We start from the raw sequence: 20,633 nt of genomic DNA, 5'->3' as shown, positions 1-20,633 counted from the left end.
AGAGATTATCAAGTAGTGATAAGCTTTCCTTTCAAGATCTAAACAAAGGCCTTTGTTCTCTTAAGGTTTCCTTTGGGGTCTTTTTACATCATTTCTACCAAATCAGCAAAGATGCCACAAGGAAGACAAATATTCTACAACAACATGACCCTCTGCCTGCTTTTAGTTTCCAGCAAGTCATAGCCAGGAGACTTAGCTGAATATAAGATATGCTGCTAAGCACAGCTCTGAGCTATCAACCTTTACATATAATCACACATCCTCTGGCTGAAAAGATTCTGAAAACTCAGAGATAGTATTTTGTGAATGTGAAAGGAGTTCTACACAGCTTAACTTCTTCTTGTAAATGACACAAACTACGTATGTTACAAAATGGTACAAGGAGTTGCCAAAAAATATGCTGATACTCTGGATGGGAGATGTAAGTATTCAAAAAATTCACAAGATATAAATGCTGCTCTTTATGCAATAATCCTACAGAGATATGAGACCCAAAGGCCTTTTAACAGGTGCAAAATTAGCAAAATTCATCAATTCTATTGCATAGAGATCTTGGTAAAGTCAAATGCCTAAAACCTGGCTTGCTGGATATGCTAGATTTAGTTCCCTCCATCCTAGATACAGCTATTAGAACCTATTTATACAAAGCTACACTGAGGAAGTAGAGTGTATACTATACCAGACAGGAGAGGGGCAGGCAGCAAATTCAAATATATACAAGAGCACCTCAAAACATCAAGTACACTACTATTTGTATTTATCATTCTAGATAAAACATCAGGAAAATATATTTGCATTTCTATGCTCTTGTCCTCTTCAGCTTCTTAGATAAAAATATCATGTGAACCTACTGTAGAATGAACCTTACTGTACAACAGGCATAATACTGGAAAGTGATCCATTAATTATAAACACAAATATAAGGGAAACCAAAAACCTCCATGCAGAGGAAGGGAACAAACCCTATTGCCATCATCAGTTAAAGCAGCAGTGATTTAAGCAAAGGCTCTTGCACTTTGTTTCATGCAGAAGCATCATAAGCATGTCAGTTCACAGGTTTGCTTTTGTATGATGCCCAGCCAAACCATGTCATCCAGTGACACGTGCCATCTCTGTTCAGCATCACACAGGTACACCTCCCCAGCAGAAAGGACAAGTAAGGATTTTTCCACAGGAAGAACAGTGTTCTGCAACAATACAGTTCCACAGCACCAGGGACAGGACCTTAACTCAGCTAGCTGGCATACTGCTGAGTCACCAGGGGCTGTTCTACCACTTCTTTGTTAACTTGTCACTGAACAGTCCAACTGACTGCTGGCTGCTGTTGAAGTGTTACAGAATCATCCTGCTTTGAACTGCAAAAGATCAATAGTATAGAAGATGCTAGACAAGTTACATATATTTATACTTCGGTCTTTATTTCACACCAGCTTGCCAACAACAAATTTCTGTTCTGCCAGAAACTGCCTACATTACAAAGAAGACACCAAATCCAGAAAAAAAATCAAGTTCTGGATCTCCATTGTTTTCAGGAAGCAGTTTAAGTGCAAACAGTTTTTACAGACCAGTTTTTAATGCTAACCTTTGGACGGTCTTCTCTTTTCAAGGCTACTGCTTCCAGTTTTGCTTCATACTCTGCTTGAACTTGGTCTCTCTTCTTCAACACATTCTATGGGCAAGAGAAAAGAGAGCTGTGAAGGGATCCTCTTGTTCCATCCCCTAGCCCACAAGAAACTCTAAAGCAATACATCTTCAGTGCCAATTAAGCCCTATGTTAGACTTTCAGATTTACTTTGTCCTATTTTGCAGCATTTAGGGAGTAGCTTTTAATAATAAACAGCACTTGCTCTCCACCAGCTGGCAGAGGCAGATAAAATTCAACATTTGGACAAGCTGAAGGCATGCAAGATAGAAACTGTCATGAAACCATTTATATAACCCTAAGTAAGTTTAATTCATCAGTTGACCTATTACTACCATGAAAAGGATATAAACAAAAGCATCAAAGCTGACAGGAGCTAATGTAAAGTTTCTGATATCCTCAAGCAGCAGACAGAAAATAGCATTGGCTAAGAGACAGGAAGACTACCACAGATGATATTACAGCTCCCTTTTCACTTGCAAAGACTCCTCAGAATCTTTTAAAGAAACCTGTCACATTCTTGTGTTAGAGCAAAAGTAAGCATTTATTTTAGATCAGTCTGGGGAATGGGGTTTGGTTGTTGGTCTCTTTAAAAAAAGAAGAAAATTACGAAAAGGACAATTTATATGAAAAGCACTGGATTGGCCTGGGAGAGCTTCTCAAGCAGTAAACATTTTCTTGAGAGAATAGTTTCAAAGCAGAGAGCCAAAGATGCTACCCTTAGCTTGTACTATATCCACAAAGACCTTCACTAAGGTTATACTACGGTTGAAATATACTACTTTGAAATATATACTACTTTGAAAACAATCACAGGAATTAGTCTATTCTAAGAATGACTTACTAAAAAATAAACTAAACTAAATAAACTGAAAGTTTTGTGTCTGCAAGAGCAGGCAACTTACCACTTCAGGTTTCAAAAGAAGTTTTTAATTGTTAATTATTTAATTATTTTAATTATTCTGTTTTGGCAAAGTTATTATTAAAAACGCTGAGAGGGAAGTCAGCCAACACTCACTGTTAAATTTGAAATTCTGTTGCAACTTGGCTTTGAGTCTTCCCTTCTGCCATCTAGAAGGAATTGTCCCATTAAGACACAAAGTGGTAACAAGTCATTTTAACAGGTCCAGATAAGGCTGGTAATACAGGACTACTCATGAGCACTGCTGCCTACAGAAATATGATTTTAGAAGAGTAGCTCCTTGGAGCTCTAAGAGCCAGTCTAGATGCAATTAAGAGCAATTAAGAACATACAAATCCTGCATTTACTAATCATCATCAGCCCCCTCCTCCTTCTTCAGCCAAGAGAAGGTCACCAAAGCAGTTGCTCTAGAGATGCTGCCATCAACAGTCTTATAAACTTCAATCCATGATAAATAGGAATAGCACCCCATCCACAAAGCTACTATTAGAGTAGTCAATGAAAAGAGGGCAAACCTGAAGAATTCAACTTCAACAGCTTAATTCTCCCTTTTGTTCCAAAAGGGATGCAGAAGCATGCCATTGGATATATTTGTTTGAAAAAACACTCTTCTTTTTGGAATCTATGCAGCCGCATGGAATGGGCTAATTGAGGCTATCAATGCAACACAAGTCTGAGAGATTTAATAGGTATTTCTACTTTGTATTGCCTCAAACCAGAGTCAACTGAAATTTCTTCTGTGAAAAACAATTACCTCCAGCAATTGCATTTTGTCTTTAGAGCCTAGAGCTAGTGAGGGAAGCTGAATCTATACCAGCAGTAGCCAATGATTAAAAAATTGGATTCACAGAACAGGTGTCTTAATTCTCCTTAAGTGCTCAAGTCCACCTACTGTGGACCATTAACAATGAGCTTGTGACTACAGTTTTAAGTATCCAGGAATGACCAACCTGTAAGTGATGAAAAAAATATTGCCCTCCCTTTCACTTGTCCCATATTTTCCTCTGGCACCTCCAGGCAATCTCCTCTGTTCTAGATCGATGCCTTGATGCTTTAGCAGCAATTATGAAAAGCTCTGCATCAAGCATCCTCAAAATTACCACACACCATGCAATACTAGTTAAGGCTTCACTTGGAGAGAAAAAAATAAAAAAAAAAAAGTTGGAAGAAACCAAACTCAAAACCGAAAAAACCCTCAACCAACACACTTCAGTTATTTCAGGTCAGAATTAAACCAGTGGTGTCTGAACGTGAAAGACTTAGCCTCATTTCAGCAGGTCCTTCACCACTTTGAATTTAGTTGAAGCGTTCCACCTTGGCTAATACAGAGCTTCAGGAGGAGCTTGCCATCAGCCTGCTATCTCGAATTTAAATTTCAATCTTGTTTGCACACCACGTAACTTCCTACTGTGACTAAACATCACGAGAGGATCTCCAGTTACTACACATCCTTAAAGACACAGTTACCTATTAATGTGGTGCTTGCTTTAAACATGTGTTAAAAGTAATGTCCAAGAACACCCCTGGGGATCACATCACATAATAAACCCTTCTATCAATGTTGAGCAAACACAAGTCATGTAACATCCTAATATCTGCACTGAATCACGTATAGGAGATTCTGTGCTCTGCAAATGCCTCCCAAGGCAACACCAGTGTGCGTCAGCAAATGTGGTACCACGTGTTTACTGACAAGGGCCTCAGTGCACCAGGAAATGAGACATTGCCTTGCCATGTAACAGAAACCATAGAATACCAGGCTGGAAGACACCTCTAGCATTATCTCAACCTACCCTTCTTGGCAAAACCACAAGATGGATCAGCACCCTGTCCAGCTAGATCTTATATATGTCCAGTGTTAGGGAATCCACTACTTCCCCGGGGACATTATTGCAAATGTTGATTGTTCTCATTGTGAAACTTCTCCTCTTGTGTTCAATAAAATGTCCCCAAGAGTAATTTGCACTGTTTGTTCCTGTTTTATCATGGTTCTCCTTGTGAAAAGGGAGCTTTTAGCATACTTGAAGTCAATCCCTAAATACTGGTAGGCGGCAATAATATTTTCCTTAAGCCTTCTTCCTCAAGGTTGAACATACCCAGTTCTCTCAGGCTTTCCACATACAGCAGGCTTCTCAGAAGCCTTGAACCATCACTGTGGTCCTCTTCCAGAACCTCTTCAGCTTATCCACATCTTTTTGAGTGCAGGAGGGATAAAAACTGAACACAGTTGTGGCCTAAGAAGTGCTGAGCAAAGTAAGTAACTTGGAAAGGGTCTCTTCTAGGCACTTCCAGTGCACATTTTAACTCAGGGCCACAATGCCAGTTTCTGCCCTCTTCTGCATACCTTTCAAACAAATCCAGAGGCTAGGCTTCCCTCAAATTAGCTAATATCCTATTCAACCAGAACTACTGGGCTTTGACTCTGTATGTGCAGCTCCCTCAGGCTCTTCCCCTCAGGTAGACAGTGCTCCTGAAGACATCAAGACCTCTTCATCTCTGAAGAGGGATATATAAACTGGCAGTCCTTACTGGAGATACATTCAGCCAGCTATAGGCTGCTCTATAGATCATGTTTCCATATCTACACCAGGGGTAAATGTGCAACAAAGAAAGCTAATCAAGGTTGCACTGAACTAGTACCTGAAGAGTTACTTCCATCAAGTGCCCTATGCAAAAGATGTGTTCTCTAAGACTGAAACAGCCTTTCACCTCACAAGTAGTTCTCACAGCAGCTGAAGAGGACTACTTGAAGAGGAATGCACTGCAAGTGAACAGGACACCCCTTCCAACAGGAAGTGTCCAGCACTCCACAGGTGCACTCCTTACTAACCTTGGTTGGTTACTTGGTGTTAAGGATTCTGCAAGGGCAGTTCAGTAGCTGCTCACTTCAGAAACAGAAACAGGCTGATGTTTTCTAGCAGAAGAAAACTGCACTTTGTAGGACCTGAGAGAGTTCAGTTTTGCTATCTGAGAGAGAAGGAAAATACTAACGATCTAGCTTGGTTAACAATAGTTTTTTGTTCTTGATTTTCAAATTTTTAAACTAAGTAAAGCTAGGAAGATGTCCAAGACACACACCAAACAGTATAATCCTTTAGAGCACTAGAAAGTCAAGTCAATAGTCTAAAAAGTTCAAGCGAAAAAGCAAGGGTTTCTTTAGCTGAAGAAGTACTTTAGACAGTTAAGTAGCTGTTGGCTTGGAGACAGTGCCATTCTAAAAGATCTCTAAAATGCCAAACTAAGCCTAGGTGCAAGTCTGTAATGCTGTCTGCCTGCACTGAGTGGTGATTATCTGCCTAAAGTACCTTTTCAGCTAAAGAAACCCTTGCTTTTTAGATTAAAAAAACTTCCCCTGCTGTATTTGTGAAGACCACCCCTCACAATTCAGCTTCCCCTTCAGATGCCATGTTTAGTAGACATTTTCAGCGTCAAAAGCCAGATGTTCTGAATTAAAAGTATTTAATCATTAGCCTCACACTCTGTTTTTTTGTAAGCATGCTCCATCCACCTCCACTTCCTGCAGTCCAAAAACCCTGAGAAAGGCTTCCTACAGCTCACTGTTAATAGACCCATAAAGACTTCATTCATGCTGGGGTCAAATCTATGGTGACAAAAGCAAAGAATATGCCCAGGGAATTACTGCAACGCCACTTACTGGGAAAAGACATCTACCAGTAAGTGTTTAAATTCTCAGTTTGAGAAGCATAGGATGAGATTAAGATAAATACAGAGAAGGACAACCATGTTCAGACTGTTAGTTTACAGTGGGCTATTAGATTTGTAAAGGAGTACATATCGTAGTCTTGTAATGGTTGTTCCAAGTGGGAAGTCTTCAGAAGGAACTTGTCTGTTAGTACCCTATAGCAGGACTGCTGTATATATGTATGTTACATTTTGTGTGCCACATCACATGGTGAAAAGCTCTAATGGACAAACTGAAGTCCTTGATATAATTTTTAGTGGAGTTTACTCAGTAGTTCTTTTCCCTATAAGATGTGACTGATTTCCAACACTCCTTAGCTTCCAGAGAATAAAATCTACATTAAAGTAGCTTTTGTTACGTCTGCATAAGAGTAAAACATCAAGTTATTAGAAAGATTATGAGTCACAGAATATCACTTTAAGCAATTACTTGGTATGCAGAACTTAACAACAGACACGGTATGGGGATGACAGAGGAAGCAATGTCTGTCTTTTGGATGCACAGTTCTAAAACAAGGCATGCAACTCTACAAGTGAGAGAAATTACTAATGCTATAATTCCAGCTGGACCAGGCAGTGACACTCTAGTGAAGAGCTGAAGCACAACTGGATTCAATTCAATGAAAGACTGTAGACAGCCACAGGATGTCTCCTGTAGAGTACCACCTGCCACACCAATGAAGGGGCAACTCGGCAACATATTGTGTACAATACTTACCCGAGCTTCACTGAAGACCAGAGCAGACCAATAATGTTACCTATGCAGTACCCTGCTATTAAACATACACAGCTTTGTCTTGACTATGAAAATATCCTCCTACTTAATGTATTATTTACTTCCCCACTTTTCCCACTACCACCATGTCTCACTGTTAAAAAATTAATTTGCTAATTCTAGGCAAACACAACATCACTTTCTGCCACAGGGCTCTCTTTACCTTCATTGACTCAGCATACAATATATATTCCCTAAGCACCGGAAGGAAGTCTTCTGTCATGTCCTCACTGAGTTCTTCAAGAGCTGTGCAGCAATTCCCAATACAGGCAGACACTCCTTCCAGTGGCTCTGACAGCTCAACCTCCAGCCCTCCCCAGGTTGAGTAAACAGGTCCATATTCTCGTAGTTCCACCAAGTACTCTACAAGAGGCACATGGAAAAATAGATTAACAGAATATGAGCAAGGCACAAAGATGTCCAAACACAAAATAGGAGAAATTATGCACCAATTCTGAATAACATTAATCCCCACAGGGAGTCAAGACTTGTGTTGCATTAGCTTCTTAACAGACAGAGCTCTATGGCTGCGTAGGTGACAGGTTCAAGTTGCCTCTTTCTTAACTTTCCATTCCCACAAACTTCCACTACAAAGACTCTTGCACCTTTGCAGTAGCCAAGGTCAGTTCCTTAAACATACATAAAACTTAACTCTACTAAGACAGACCTGTAAAGCTTGTCTTCGTCTAAGAATTCCATTTGTACTTCTCTACGTGGAATCTACAGGTTCTTCCACCTTCCAAGTCTTTAAAAAAATTACTCCAATAAGACAGCAGGTTGGTATAAAAAGTTCAACTTTACAAAAAATATATGGGGAGTTGAGCTAATATCAGATAACTGTGTTAAGTTTTGGGCCTTTTTCAAATCTGCAACAGGCATTTGATTTTGCCCTGTGTGATTTGTTACAGGCCAAAATCATCAACACAAATTGTCTTGATCAAGCTATCAACCTGAATAAGACACGGAGTATTCAGATTGAAATATTATGATGGAACACCTTGTGTCCTTACCCAGCTGTTCCTTGATGATCCGTTGTGCTATTCTGTCAATGGTACCAAGCTTTAGAGAGAATGTGTCTAGATAATCCCCAATGGCTGCAAACTCCAGTGGCCGACTTCTTAACTTGTAGCCTCCTGTAACGTATTTAACAGACTCCCCCATCTTTGACAGCAAAGCCATTCCTTGCTTTTTGTAGGCATTAAGATCCTAGGAATTAAAACAAGCAAATAAAGCAAAAAAGAAAATGTTTAGGAGTACTCACTTACATGTTAAAATAGTAATACAATGAAGGTTTAAATATTAATACAATGAAGGGCACTTTCCAAGGTCAAATCTTGTGAAAGCAAGAGATTACATGTGACATGCAGCCTTGAACAAGCAGCATGCAGCTTTCTTTCTACAAGCTATACAGCTGAGCACAGCTCCAAGGCTTCATGGAGGTAAATTATCCAGCAGAAGAGTATGAAGAACATTAGAAATAACTAAGTAGTCCATCTTTGCATGTGGTCATACTTTCCCATGCTCCTTTACTCTCACCAGGGAAGCAGGCAATTCTGGTTCCACCGAAACAGTTCACATCATTCATCTACCAGCTGGCTTTGATGACCTCCTACAGAGCTACACATTGCACACCTCACTCCAGTTCTGTTGGTCAAACAGAAAGTAAGTGAAGACTGCATGGAGAGAAATGCAGCATGGGGAAACCAGCAAAGCTTCTCTGTAAGACAGACTGTAGCTCAGGCTGGATCAGATGCAACCATGCTGCCTCCAAAGAAAGTATAAACTTCCTTCACACTCCCTTACACATTAGCGTAAACTAACTTTCAGATAATTTATGCTAACAAGACTGCTTGCCAACAATTTTTATGGGATTTCACCTCAATAATACACCAGAAAAAAAAAATTGTTTTAGTTAGCCAAAATACTACATTTTTTAATTTTACTTCTTCCAGCAGAGGTCAGTATTCAACCTAACAAAATAGGCTCAGGAGCTACAGCTCAGTTATCCTATGGAGCCTGAGTAAGAGATGTGCTCAAACCAGCTAGGCCTATAGAGATCAAGAATTCAGACACATTATTACAGACTAGACTAAAAGCTTAAGTGTCCTTAAAAAAAAACCAACCTAAAAACAAACAGCAGCCATCTTCAAAACATGTAATGTGGTATTCCTTCCAAGTACTTAACATAAGTCTAATGTAAATCTGATTAAGAAAACCTGACATCTTAGCAGCTACTATAAATTTCAATTACGTTTGCATGTAAATGCAGTTTGGCTTTTTCCTTCCACATGTCCTCAAAGGCATCAGAAAAGATCCTTGAACTCAAAATTATTCACTCACTCTCAAGCATTCTGGTATTTTACAGGTCTACATGGGAACAAAAGGAAATGTTAATTTCTCTTTTTCAACCAGGAGGTGATCTCATGATTTCCTGTAGTAACAAGATTCAGAAGTCCTAGCACACTGAACTGACACCTCACTGCTCCTCTAGACCAAGTTCAAACATTAGAGACAGTCAGCAGAAAAGGTGTCCTTTCCCCTCACCTCCCAGGATGTTCTGTAACCTCAAGGCAAACTCCTCCCAAAGCAGTGGACGAAGCCCTTGACATTGATTTCTCAGGGGTGGGAAAAGACAAAAAAAGCAGCAAAGAAAGCTGCACCATGCAGCTTTTTGATAGATCAAAAGAGGAACAGAGATATATGACATTTAACATGCTAAACAAATTCTGCACTTCTGGCTTGCTTCAGTTAAGTTCACCATGGCGTGGAAATAAAAGAACACTGGAGATTGATTATTAACAGTAAGCAGAGCATGAACCTGAAGTGAGCTCAAACATCACATTTAAGTGAGCTAGAGTAATGTAACTTTGGAAAGGCATGCCTTTACAGCTGTTCTCACTTATCTGGTAAAACCCAAGCATAGCTGCAGGTTCTCCTAGTCTTATATGAAATGTAGTTCTAAAAAAAGTCAAAGAAAATTGCACCATTCCTGCATGAATCATGCAGGAGACAAGCATGAAATTACTGGCTGAGAACAAATAAGAATGAGGCCTCCATGCTTAGTTTTGAGAGCATCAAGTGCAAGCAGTATAAAAAGCACAGACAAGATAAAAAGAAATTTCTAAGCTTTTGTGCAAGGGAGAATTTTCTTCCTCTCCCTCTTTCCTCCTCCCCAAAAAAGGATTTTAAAGTCTACAGTTTTCTGAGTTTTTATTGTCTCTTGTGTAATAGGAGTATGTTCTAAGCTATAAAACAATTAGGTTTGCAGAATTCAATTTATCAGTCGGCGGAGAGGGATTCCTCTTCCCTGCATGCACACTGTTGTCATACACAAGGGTCTGTCACACACAATAGTCACACAATAGTCAGAGTGCCCAATAACCCTCTGGTATTTTAGAGGAAGCTATGATCTGCAGACATATGCATGTCAATGTCTTTTTACCCCCATTTCAGAAGGGACTGCAGAGGTCAACAACTGCATTTAGAAGTTACTGACTTACCTTAGCTGTGAGAAAGACGTTGAAGTGCTCGTTAAAAGACAGCACTGGGTGATCAGTTATTCTCTTCAAGAACTTGTCTAATGCTTTCCTCCTTGTTTCCACAAACTCTTCCGAAAAGCGATCAACAACACCCTTCACCACAAATTTTTCAGGAAGAGGCTGTCAGAGATAAGCAAACAGCACAAGATTAAGAAGACCAAAAACTTGCTTCTGTTACTTGGAAACAAACAAAGCTATCAAATTCCAGTCTTAACAGAAACTGAAACACTGTGTTTGCTAACAGCAACCATGCATCAGATGGGATGCAAGCCGTGCTCAGAATTATCCTTTAGCTGGTATGGCTTAAAACTAGCCATTCTATTGAGTGGCTTCAGCTGAGAGTCACAGCAGAGAAGTCAGGCAGTACTCACACTACTTGTAGCCTAGCTTAGACTGTTCTCCCTACTGCCATCCATGTTCAAGATCCAGCACTGAAGAGATGCCAGAAGAGCTGCACACTATTTATAACAGAAGAGCATACACACCCCCCCCACACACACTCCCAGTATTGAAGCAAAGCTGCCTGGTTTCTGGAATTCAAAAATTTGACAACTCTACTTACTCCCCACACATCCTCTTGAACAATTTAGAGCTTTTGAACAGGGCCCTCCTGTAAAATGCTGAGCCTTAGTGAGAACACTAAGCAAAAACAAACCAGGGGCTTGACACAGCAAATGGCTGGATCTTTTCTAAGTATGTGCATACCTGGTCATCTATCACACCTAACTTTTCTGAGTGTATTTCTGTAAGTGACAAAAGCCTGATGATACATCCGCTTTTACATCTTAGAGTTTTGAGTCCATCAGTTCATCTCTGCAGTTCAGCTTGAAATGTAAGCCCAGACTGTATGCAGACTTGCTAGTTACACAGTCTTGCCCTTACACTTGGACCGCAGACTCTGAAGGATGGAAAGTAACTTTTTAAGCTGAAGCATGCTTACTTTCAGCTCTACCACTAGAGGTGCTTTTTGTTCTATCCAGACAGCATGGACTTCAAGATTAACAGCAGTTTTAAAATTGTTCTTTGCATTTCATTCTTGTGAATCAGTTCATCCGGGCAATCTGCTTACAGTTAGGATAGCAACGACAGCCATTTTCACCCAATTCAGGAATCAGGATTCTCTTCTGCAAAGAATCTGTCATCTAAAATCTGTTTCAAAAATAATTAAGGAAAAAAAATCTATACATATTGCTTTCGAACCATACCTGAGCTGATGTAGGTTGTATATAAAGACTGTATCTCCAAGAAAAGCACAGCCAGCATGACTTAGCTGCGACACAACTACATTTTGACCCTGTATTTGGTTCTTACAATTTTAGACTTACCTTTTTATGCGTAGCATTCAAATCAGTCAGTCATTCTAGTTAAACCAGCATCAGGTACACTATCATTAGACCTCTTCAGAAGTATAATGCCTTGCGCATTAGTCTTCAGAGAGGAAGAAACTCTCTTCCTTTGCTTTGTAAACTTTAACTGGGACTCTAGGAAGTCACTAGCTCAGCACCATATGCAGGAGGAAAAGAAAAAAGTATCAAGAGGAAAAAAAGAGGGAAAGAAAAACTAGTCTAAAGAATCCTAGTTCAACCAAACACATACAAACTGGCACTGACTAATCACTAAAGTTTGAGCATTTGAAGAATGCACCTCTACTACAAAGATTTCTGCCATTTAACCTGGTTTCAACTACAGCGGTAGGTACAGTCCCTTCCATTTTAGGGCTCTGGAGGTCAATCTCAAGTAATCAATACACATAGCCAGCAACTGATTATCTCACTTTAACTGTGTTAGTTTTTTCTTATAGTCTTCCATCCTAACAATTTATTTTTCCTTACTGAGACGTGAGCAGAGTTCATTGCCATCAGAAATGGCTTCAGGTATCTAAACATGACCATCCAAGGACAAGAATCTTGACCATGTTAGGTTTACTTTCTAGTCTAGAGATAGATCTGAGATCAGTTTTACTGTTTTTTGAAACAAAATATTAAAATGTCTCACCTCTTTTAAAAAGAAGCAACTATCAGTAACTGAAGAGATGAAGAGGAACCCATACTGAGCTTAGTTCTGACTCCTAAGTGTAGGCTGTCAAGACACACTGCACTGAGAAGACACATCATTTGCTACAGGAAGATTTTAGGTAGAATCACTATACTGAGATCAGGAAGACAACTCCCTTTTAACAATTTGTTAAAACAGAAGGCTTTCAGGGATTGCAGTATCAATAATTACAAACACAGACAGTCTTAAATTGTTTTGAAACATCTTTTCAGAATGCACTTGAGTCAGTGCATCTGAAACTGCCTTTAGCTTCTACATCTCATCTATTTCTAGATGACAAATACATAAAGCCTACAGCAGTCTCCTCACCATACCCTGAAAGAAGGATTAATAGGAGAGTCTGTAATTGCTAACTTGTGCATAAACAGATAAAATAAGGCAGCACATTCTTTTATCTACAGATTTTCTAGAAGAAAGGCACCTAAGATACTGGCTTGTTTGCAGCAGGTTCCACATCCAGTACTACAGCTACTCGTGCTAAGCTTGGTGTTCTGTGTGCAACAAATTTCTGGTCAGAGCAAAGCAGCTTGATTCCCTGGCTGTGACTCGACTATTATTTACAGTTCAGGCAGAACTGGCCGCTTGCTAGTGTACACAAGAATCTGCAGAAACTTAACTGTGATTGCTCCAGCTGTTCAGAGAATGGGATGAGAGAAAACAATATGGGCACTTAACACATTACACATCTCCATCTTTTGCTCTCAAGCTCACTGTCTTTCTTTTCCCTACTGTTCACTAAGCATACCTGCTGCCAGTTAGTGGTATCACATGATTTTGTAAAGTACTTCTCGTCTCTGAGACATTCAGCTATTATTCCACTTGAGGCAAGTCCCAGCATAATTAAGGACTTAAACAATGCTCAACCATAGAGCAACCTAACAATACTTCTCACACAGCCTACTCCTTGCTGAGGGAGGAAAGGAGGGCACCCCATCACCCACCCCAGAGAGGCACGCTGAAGTATGCTAGTAGTGTTGCTATTTCCCACCAATTCAATTCTTACTGGGCTTTTTAAATGTCTTTGTTCAAAAAGGCTGAAGGTGGTGATCTCACAGGTTTCCTACCTACTCACGCAAAAAACATCTAAGGCAGTACTAACCTTCTCACATCAAATAAGGTGGTCAGATCACCAGTTTCAGCAGCAATGGGTGCAGTAGTTTCGCTAATCTTATTAGGTAAACTTCTACCCACTGAAGGCATGCAATAGCTACCAAGCCAGAGGCTGAGACTTCCAAATCTGTGCTATTACATGTCAGTGCTATTAAATGTTAGCATAAATAGTTCTAAATTACTCTGCAAAACAAGCTCAAAAGGCCATCTTGAGAAACGAGACTAGAACCTGAAGTACCTGTGGCTTTTCATAATCCCTAGATGCTCTGAAATACAGATGTAATAACTGAGCAAACAGATGAAATGCATTCCATTTATGTCACAGCTACTGTAGTCAGCACATGTACTGCCCTGCAGGAGGCTGACAAAGTTCACCCCTCAGATGCGCCTCTCAAGAAAAGACTAAGCTTCCTAACTAGTCAGGAATGGGAAGATCTTTCCACTCTACTATAAGACACCATATTTGCCATAATTAACTCTATAATAGTCAAAGAGAATGAAGTATTGTTTTTTAAATCTAGACACACATCATCCAAATATTACCCTTGGAAGACAGATGCACAACTGTCCTTAGAAGCAGATTCTTGCTTACTACCTACGGGAATAAGATGAGTTGGTTGAGATTCTTCTAGCTTGTTTCTCAACCAGTCGAAGTCTTGGTACCGCCGACGAACAGAATACTCTGGCAAATCAAACTCTGCTCGTGTGGTCTGGAAAAGAACAGGATACACTTAGTGTGCAGCAATGCCTCTCACTTCAGAGCTTAGCAGCAAATGCAGAACAGCCATCCCTGGCCAGGGTAATGCCAGGCAAGCCTTGCAGGGGGGTCTTAATCCCTAAAATTGTGCAGCCAGCATGAGAGAAAGATCCTCTGACCTTTCAAGCAGTGGAAAAGCAGCAAAATGAAAAATGACTGCTTGGAGCTGATGTGTTAAGATCTATATGTAGTTCATTACATTTTCTGCTCTTGTCATGGTAGAAGTCTGTAGAGCAAAAGCACTGCATTCCACAATTATTCTCTTGGCAGTTGCAAGATTGCAAATACTGTATGAGATATTCACTGTGAGGACAAGACTATTTTAACCATCAAGAATTAAAACTAAAGGTGTTTACTGACTTGTTGATTCTATTACATGCACTATCCACAGCTGAGAAAGTGTTTCACCACTGTCCTGTATTCTGCAATTGATAGGCTTATCACACTCCAAGGTCAAAAGATGAGAACATAAGCCACTGCAAAGATTGATGGACTACTTTTGTTGACTTCCAAGACAAAGAAACAAGCCTGTTTGTGTCTATGACCGATTAGATATATTAGTACATTAAAAGAAATCTTTAAAATTTTCCTCCTTTAGGGCGAGGTCATTACAAGCTTGAGGGGAGAAAAGTATGCATGCAGATAAATTGCCAGCAAGTGTTTTATCCAGCCTTTGAACAGTCTATAACCTGGAAGGCTGATGGTATGGGGCTGCTTGCACAGGACATACAGAAAACTGCCTGAAAGCAGTCAGGAAAATGTGTATCAACTAGGAGTCTCTGCTGAAGGGCCTGGTATTGCAGTCCTGATCAGAAGGTAGAGGGTGCTTGTTGTAGTTATGTTCCACTGAGAAGCACAGGCAGCTATACTTAAGTTACTTGCAGCATTATGTCCATCTTGCAATGAATGGCTTGCAGTGCCAGCACACTACATGCCTGCAGCCAGGCATCAAACCCAGCACATTCTGGGGAATACACTGGCAACCCCAGCTTTGAACTGGCATCAAGTCCAGCACCTGGTTGCTTTGCTAGTCCCAGCCAGTAGCAGCCTTTGAATGCAATCCACTTCTTCACTTGCTCTCTGGATGACTCTAGCTCTTCAGTTGCTGCATTTTACTCCCACCAGTCACCACTAGGGATCCTGCAAAAGTTCTACCTATGAAATCCCTTTCTAGGGTGAAGCCGGGAGCCTTAACACAGTATCAACAGCACAGCAGGTCTAGAATACTGTAAGCAGCAAACTGATGTGTTATTACCTATGACATGGTTTGGCTTCTAATAAAGGAAGACACAAACAGACAAAAAAAAAAGAAATCAGGATCACCTCCTGCCTTCTTTAACCTGCTAGGCATGGTATGCAATAGAGAGGTTAGTCCACAGACTAACAATGAATCCTCATGAATTGGAGCAGTTGTGTTTGCAGATGAGGGATTACCAAGACCTCGATATTCACTGCAGATCTGTGCTTTACTCAGCAACAAACACCCCTGAGTAGCACCAGCTTATTTATCATCTAAGAGTGCCACACTATAAATGTGACTTCTGAGACTTCATTTTGAATCATTTTCACTTGTTTCGAGTAAGAGTCTGAATGGCTATTCTGGAAAAAAAAAAAGAAAAACGGGTGGTGCAAGGCAGCAGTAACTTAGTAGAAGGCAGAGCTTCTGTGAACTGGCTGTCACTGCCCAAAGCCATTTTAAGAAATCAGACAGTGAGTGATTGAGAGTAATAAGAAGGGCTACACACTACAGTGTCTTATCCTGTAGCATGAGAGCAAATGTAAAGTCTCCTATCTCTTAGCACTGAGAAGCTTATTAACCACTATTCTGCTAACAGTTAAGGAAAATTGTATAGGACTATCTAGGAGTAGGAAACCAGGGTTAGGTCCCAAACCTACATACATTAGCTATCGTTCACCTCTAGCAAACTGTTCTTGTTGCCTTTACTTCACAAGCAGAACTGCAAAGTTTTCCATATATCACTTTTTTCCTCTGAGATGAAAATACAACAGCAATATTTCAGTGTTTACTGTACAGCTTATCCAATCTAGACAGCAAATAAGCTTTTCAAAGACCATTTGGGCAGAACATAAACGCCCTTCAAAGTTTAAATGAAACCTCACTGACACTGAAAGGATTTGGATCTCAGATGAAACTTCATTAGTTTAGCACAAGTTATTTCTTCCTGACTGCACACAAGAGGAAGGAGGATCCTGCCACTCTCCAAGCATAGTGTTGAGGAGCACGTTCACTGAGGTAGCTGGGGGTGCAGCTGCAGTGGGAGCTGCAGGTGGGAGCTCAGGCTGGTGGAGCCCAGGCACAGAGGCCGTGAAGAGCTGACCCTCGGCACAACAAAGGCTGGGGACCTGTGGCCCAACCAGGGGACAGGACTCAGACACGGCAGGAGCCCACGAGCCCAGAACTTCACCTTGGAACAGGGAGGGGATCAAAGCCCAGGAGCTCCTTTGTTCCAGGTCCCTCCTCAGAGACACCAGCTCGAGCTGTTAGCTTGTAATTGTACTGTGATTAAACTATTTTAACGATTGGGACACCTGAAACTGCTATGGGAAACCTGAGGATGGAAACCTGGTGTGACTGTGTGAGTGACAGGGCATAGCTGGGAAGGATCCAGCTACAGTTGGTCCCAGCTCAGCTGGTGCAAGAGTGACTGACAGAGTGGTTCCTGGATGGCTGAGCAGGGAAATTTCCGTAACAGTCAAGTGAAGCATCAGTGGTTTTGGCACAGTTAAATTCCTCCTGCTTTCTCAGTAAGATTCATAAATCTTACCATGTGACATGTGTCTCCTCCAAAGAAACCTGAGAAACTTACAAAGTGGATCTCAACTTCCCAAAAAATAACGGGAAGAAGTTTCCAGGAACTTACTGAAAATTCCATCATAGTTCCACTAAATCAACACTGCAGTATTGTGTGCTCAGTTTTACTTGCTGGAAAGCAGGCAGAGTTACAGACACTTTTACCTCAGTTGCAGGAATAGTTTTGACTAGAGGCAATAATAAGGCAATCACCAAGTCTTGGTCTTGCATAAGATTCTTGTTTCCTTGGAAGAAGCCTAGCAGCCAGACCTGAAGCTAGCCTGTGACGACTATATGAAAGTATTTTTGTACCATAGTTCTACTCTCTAACTCATTAAACTTGATCGTGGATTCCCCACCATGTTACTATTTAAGTTTGACGCAAAATTTTCAGCTAGAAAAAAAGGAGAATGACAGAAAGGGGGAAGGGAAGGAGGCTACTGTTCTTACAGTATTTCTTTTTGCCTCAAACAGTTTAGCCTGTTTGAAAAAACCCTCATATTACTTTTTTACCTGCTACTCTCTAGGGAATCAAGCTGTTTCATGTGTTCAAGTAATCTAACCAACGAATGGACTGGGAGCAAGAGGAGAAGGACAGGAAAGTGAAAACAAGACCTCCACTTCAGTATTGATTGGTTTGAAAGACTCTCCCTTCTAGCCTGCAGAGCAACTGCGTGACATAGCACTCAGCTGTTCAGACCTCCATGAAAAAAGGCATAGAAGAAGGCCTTGCCATCCTAGGAAGTACAATGAAAGTGAAGTTAGAAGTAATTTATGTTTTCTCAGGAGAAATGACTACATAATATAAGGCCAAGCTTTACTATCCCTTTTCTTTCTAGAAAAGAATTCTGCTTGGTTAAAATCTCCCTAAAATGTACATCCATCCACCTGAAGGATACAAAAGACCCTTCAATCATCACAGTCAAGACCCATTAAGATCCAGCACAAGTTTCACCCCTCTTTATGGTTTCACTAAGTCCCCCTGTGTAAGGAAATTGCTTACTAACTTGCATTAGCAAGATGAACACGGAGAGAATCAAGACTCAGTCCTGAATCACTGTCTTATTAGCTGAAGGATTACCATTATATTATTTAAACACGTTCATCCACAAGGCCGCCTAGGGAATACTATCTGGCTGTTACTAGGGAGTTGTGAAAACAGGTACCCATGCAGGATCAAGTAAACTCTTAAGTTTTTCATTGCAAGCCAATTTTTTGACCCTTCCTCAGTCACCACCACCTGCTGACATAGGTATGAGAAGATGAAAAGCCCAGGGTATACTGCAAGACTTCTTTTTCCATTTTTTCCCCCCTGTTAGAATGAAGATGTTTCAAAGTGCTGCTTCAAAAAGAAAAAGAACCCTTGAACATAAGAATGTCCAAGCACAGTAACATTATTAGGGTGTCACTATATAGAAACATTTCATCTTGATGGAATAATTGAGACTTACTTAAGAGAGAAACATTAGTCAATTTTAGCCATTTCCCTGCGGCATTTTATTTTGTGGTTCCTTATCAAGCAATAGCTGAAGGCTAAGCTGCTCCAAGTAAAAAAAGATACAGTGTTTCCTGCAAGATATGGACTCTCAGTGTAAAAATGAAGGACTGAACTGTGTTAAATGTGAAGCAAGACATAGTTACTATTTTAGAAAAACTCCATTTTTCTCCTGTGTAATCTGAAAGTGAAACTTTGAAGTGAACATTTGGAAAAAAATTATCTGTAGCCTGTAAAGGTTCCTTATCTCCAAGGAAAATATTTGGTCCAGTACATACTGCCGTCTAAGTGGGCTGGAGGAATGTTAACCTTTCTGGACAAGTGTATCAAGTACACTACTAGTAAAGTTCATAAATACCTTTTGCCTTAGGTAACTACAAGTGCCCAAAGCAGATGTCAACAACACCTAGGAGCTCATTATAATGAGAATGAGTTAGTGAAGAGGAATCAACATTTCAGTTGTGAATCTGGTAGACTTTTCAGATCACTTTTCATATTAATATATGTAGATTACATTCATGATTGAACTACAACAGGTGCTGAAAAAATCTCCAGGCTCTTTTAGTTGGCAGCAGCATTCTTAGGCTACTTCATTTTATTTTCATCTGTAGACCTATCTGCATGAAAGCTAGTTCACAGCTCAGGATCAACACTAATTTAGTGGGTAACAGATGAAATGTATTAAAAACTTCCATCAGCAAGCTTTAAAGCATTTCAGAAAAGCAAAGACAAAAAATGTATGATGATTAGCAGTGAAACAGTAATGGGGCACATTCCCTTTAAGGGAACTCAAACCAAATGAGTATCAGATTACTTAAATTAACAAACTGTGAAGTTAATGAAAGAAACTGGCCTTGCAAGTTTACAAACAGCTCTCTTTAGGAATCAGAGGCAAAAAAAAAATCCCAGTTGACATGTTAAAAACTTTTTCCACAATTTCAGATACAGAAGTAACAGTTCTGCTAAGAGAAGTCACATCTTCAACATATTCACAAGGTACCAAAGACCAAAGTTGTTGTCCTTAAGACAGGAAAACACAGTACAAGATGTGAATATCCAGAACATGCCCTGAAGTTATTCCACAAAGAAGGAAGTACTAGAAAAGAGAATATCGCTTTGTACCTTTGTTGTAACCCTGTATGTAATGTATGTCTCCATCGTGCACACATGTTTTTTGGGATCATCAACAGTAACAAAGAGGTCTCTAGTTTCCACATCGAAGTCATCATCCAGCTGCAGTCTATTAAGGAGAGATGACGAGGAGGCTGGGCTAGAAGTGTCCACGGGTGTGCCATTGGGCAGACTGAGATCCTGTATTGGAGAGGGAAAAAAAACCAAAACAAACTTTTTAACAAGCTTAACAGATTCAAGGTAAAGCACAGCATTTTCACAGACACCACCGGCAAGTTTCTCTGATATATTACAAGGTTCGTGCGTTTCAACACCTTCAAGGGCCACTCTTTTCCAGGACACGGGGCCAACACCCCAACATCTTCAAGCATTAACCAGAGGAGAAAACATTATCACTATACCTCCCTTAAGTACAGCACAACCTGCTTCTTATTCATAAGGAAGTAAAGTATTGCTGAACCAACAGTTCCTGGTGAGACTGAGCCAATCTAGACTGAAAACAGAACAGCTGGGCAAATCAAGAGACCTAGCTGTAAGACAGGTTTCAGGCAAAATGGCAACAATTCAGTTGTATGGAATGCAGTCAGCTTCCACCTCTGGAGACTCCTACAGTGCAGGAAGGAGAAAACTTCCATCAGAGGACTCCCATCCAGTCCATGAACTTCCACACATCTTGACAGCAGTCAGAGTCTG

At 40.4% G+C, this 20,633-nt stretch overlaps 1 protein-coding gene across 1 annotated transcript in view; it reads right to left on the bottom strand.

Moving 5' to 3' along the window:
* SNX30 (sorting nexin family member 30) overlaps positions 1 to 20,633 on the bottom strand; it is a 48,594-nt gene that overhangs the window by 10,443 nt on the left and 17,518 nt on the right. Inside the window, exons 2-7 of the mRNA XM_079331653.1 lie at positions 19,932 to 20,120; positions 14,345 to 14,455; positions 10,542 to 10,700; positions 8,052 to 8,247; positions 7,205 to 7,404; positions 1,583 to 1,669 (exon numbers count right to left, since the gene is read on the bottom strand). Of these exons, the coding sequence (XP_079187779.1) occupies positions 1,583 to 1,669; positions 7,205 to 7,404; positions 8,052 to 8,247; positions 10,542 to 10,700; positions 14,345 to 14,455; positions 19,932 to 20,120 (942 nt within the window). The remainder of the gene's footprint in view (positions 1 to 1,582; positions 1,670 to 7,204; positions 7,405 to 8,051; positions 8,248 to 10,541; positions 10,701 to 14,344; positions 14,456 to 19,931; positions 20,121 to 20,633) is intronic.

Source organism: Erithacus rubecula (genome assembly GCF_903797595.1).
Source record: "Erithacus rubecula genome assembly, contig: SUPER_Z_unloc_6, whole genome shotgun sequence".
NCBI classification, from domain to species: Eukaryota; Metazoa; Chordata; class Aves; order Passeriformes; family Muscicapidae; genus Erithacus; species Erithacus rubecula.
This window is presented reverse-complemented; position numbering and strand designations above follow the sequence as displayed.